At 45.3% G+C, this 2,912-nt stretch overlaps 1 protein-coding gene across 1 annotated transcript; it reads left to right on the top strand.

Moving 5' to 3' along the window:
• The first annotated feature begins 314 nt into the window (after nt 1-314).
• On the top strand, nt 315-1,431 carry JAGN1 (jagunal vesicle mediated transporter 1). Its single transcript, XM_017847488.1, has one exon. It carries the CDS (start codon nt 528-530, stop codon nt 915-917), a length of 390 nt encoding a protein of 129 aa, XP_017702977.1. The 5' UTR covers nt 315-527; the 3' UTR covers nt 918-1,431.
• The last annotated feature ends 1,481 nt before the right edge of the window (nt 1,432-2,912 follow it).

The raw sequence follows: 2,912 nt of genomic DNA, 5'->3' as shown, positions 1-2,912 counted from the left end.
AGCCTCTTCTGCCTTTAACTCTCATAGCCTTTGCGACTTCATATCCCACTACTCCTTTCCCCCTAATAATATGTTCCTGCCACATGTAACCAGTTGCTTTCTTGGAACACAAATACTTGGGCCTTTTTGCCTGCACGCTCCTGCATGGTATGCCCATCTTCACTCATTCCTGAGGCTAGTTCAAATATCACCTGCCTCTAGATAGTCATCTCTGACATTCCATGCCAGGCAGAGTCGATTCCTCCTTCCTGTGATCTCATATACCTGGGAACATATAATTTACTAGAACTTTTTCACTTCATCTTCTAATTATTTTTTCCTCCTCTGCTCTTTGTGCCAGGCTTCTAGGCTGTTTTATTCAAATTTGTATCCCAGTGTCCAGTACAGTTGCCTGGCATATAGTTGGTGGTAAGAAAAATTTGAAAGGTACTTCTCCCTCTGCTCTGCCCCACAGTGTGACCCTCAAGTATGAAATCAAGAAGCTGATCTACGTACATCTGGTCTTATGGCTGCTGCTGGTTGCCAAGATGAGCGTGGGACACCTGAGGCTCTTGTCACATGATCAGGTGGCCATGCCCTATCAGTGGGAATACCCGTATTTGCTTAGCGTTTTGCCCTCTCTCTTGGGCCTTCTCTCCTTTCCCCGCAACAACATTAGCTACCTGGTGCTCTCCATGATCAGCATGGGACTCTTTTCCATCGCTCCACTCATTTATGGCAGCATGGAGATGTTCCCTGCTGCACAGCAGCTCTACCGCCATGGCAAGGCCTACCGTTTCCTCTTTGGTTTTTCTGCTGTTTCCGTCATGTACCTGGTGTTGGTGTTGGCAGTCCAAGTGCATGCCTGGCAGTTGTACTACAGCAAGAAGCTCCTAGACTCTTGGTTCACCAGTACACAGGAGAAGAAGCATAAATGAAGCGTGTCGGACTGCTCTTTGGGGTGAAGCCTGGACCTCCCATTGAATGAAAGGACAGTAGTACAGCGGTTCTAAATTCCTTCTGGTGATTTTAGCAGCTGTGATGTTGGTACCTGGTGCAGACCAGGCCAAAGTTCTGGAAAGCTCCTGTTGCCATCTGCTGTGGTGGCAAAACTATAATTTATTCCTGGTTGGCTAGAACTGGGTGACCAACAGCTATGAAACAAACTTCAGCTGTTTGAAGTTGAACTTTGAGGTTTTTCTTTAAGAATAAGCTTCATCCTTGCCTCCTCTCGGTCATTCTCCCCATTTCCATCCATTACCTCTTAGCCATTGAGACGGAAGGAAATAGGGAATAAATCAAATTACTTCATCTGTAGGTCATGGGTCAGGAAACATTTGGGAAGCTGCTCCCTCGGCAGGCTGTGGTCTCTTCTGCAAAGCATTTTAATTAAAAACCTCAATAACCCTGCCCACACTGTGCCTTGTGTTTGGGGCTTGATAGAGTGTGAAAGGTGTGTTGCTTGAAAGGGGTGGCCTTAGACACTAGGAGATGATGGATAGAAGCTCCTTGAGAAACCTAGCAGTGGCCATAGAGAAGTAGACTGGGTATGGGGAACCTAAGTCATAGTTCTAACCTACAGCTGATTGGTAAGAACTATGGGCCAGACATTTAATCTCTCCCTCTATGAAATAGTCCATTCTCATTTATCTAGCTTAGGTTATGGGCTCTTTTAGTTGGATATTCACATTTATCATTCAGTGTTAACTGGGTATCAATTATGAGTCCACTACTGTGGCATCCAAAAGAATGGCATCCAAAAGAATTTTAAACTACCTCTGTTTTTTTGTTTTTTTTTTTTTTTGAGAAGGAGTCTCGCTCTGTCACCCAGGCTGGAGTGCAGTGGCCAGATCTCAGCTCACTGCAAACTCCGCCTCCCGGGTTTACGCCATTCTCCTGCCTCAGCCTCCCGAGTAGCTGGGACTACAGGCGCCCACCACCATGTCTGGCTAATTTTTGTATTTTTAGTAGAGACGGGGTTTCATCGTGTTAGCCAGGATGGTCTTGATCTCCTGACCTCATGATCCGCCCTCCTCAATCTCTGAAAGTGCTGGGATTACAGGCATGAGCCACCGTGCCTGGCTCCTTTTTTTTTTAAGGCAGGGTTTCATTTCCCTCACCCAGGCTGGAGTGCAGTGGTGCCATCTTGGCTCACCTCTACCTACCAGGCTCAAGCGATTCTCCTGCCTCAGCCTCTCAAAGTGCTTGGATTACAGGTGTGAGCCATCGTGCTTGGCTGGCATTACTTACCACTCTAAAACCTCTTCCTCTAGATGTCCTAATTATCTCGAAATAAATATGTCCCAAACAGACCTTTGCCTTTCTGCCTTATACCCATTCCTCTTCCTGCATCCCTTTGTTCAGGTGAGTATACCAAGAGTACAGCTCTGGATCATCTGTTCCATGATCATTAAGTCCCTACTATGATCTTTGGTGCAACTTAAATGCCTTAAGCTCTGAGGTTTCCAAAGTTGTCCCAATCCACCAGTCCTGCGTTATCTCCCAATATTCCCAGTCTCACACTTAGTCAACTAAACCTCTTACAGATCCCATATAAGTTTCATGGTTTCCCAGTTTCCTTTGCTTAAAAATTTCCCTTTTCTATTTTTATACTGCTTTATTATCCTTTAAGGCCCAGTTAATATGGTAATTCATGAGCTTTCTGGTTCCTTCAAGGAACATGAATTCTTTCTCTGAGTTTTTATTTTACTGCTTTTAGGTACTGCATAGGAAGTGGAAAACATGCAATTCTTTTAATTTTTTTTTTTTGAGACAAGGTCTTACTCTGTCACCCAGGCTGGAGTGCAATGACACAATCTTGGCTCACTACAACCTCCGCCTCCCGGGTTCAAGTGATTTTCCTGCCTCAGCCTCCCTAGTAGCTGGGATTACAGGAGCCTGCCACCGTGCCCAGCCTAATTTTTTTTTTTTTT

The sequence above is a fragment of the Rhinopithecus bieti genome, unplaced genomic scaffold, assembly GCF_001698545.2.
Source record: "Rhinopithecus bieti isolate Rb0 unplaced genomic scaffold, ASM169854v2 scaffold_29378, whole genome shotgun sequence".
Taxonomy (NCBI): Eukaryota; Metazoa; Chordata; class Mammalia; order Primates; family Cercopithecidae; genus Rhinopithecus; species Rhinopithecus bieti.
This window is presented reverse-complemented; position numbering and strand designations above follow the sequence as displayed.

Bases quoted from the DNA above. Each gene is read 5' to 3' on its own strand.
- JAGN1 (XM_017847488.1), top strand. From the start codon at position 528: ATGAGCGTGGGACACCTGAGGCTCTTGTCACATGATCAGGTGGCCATG.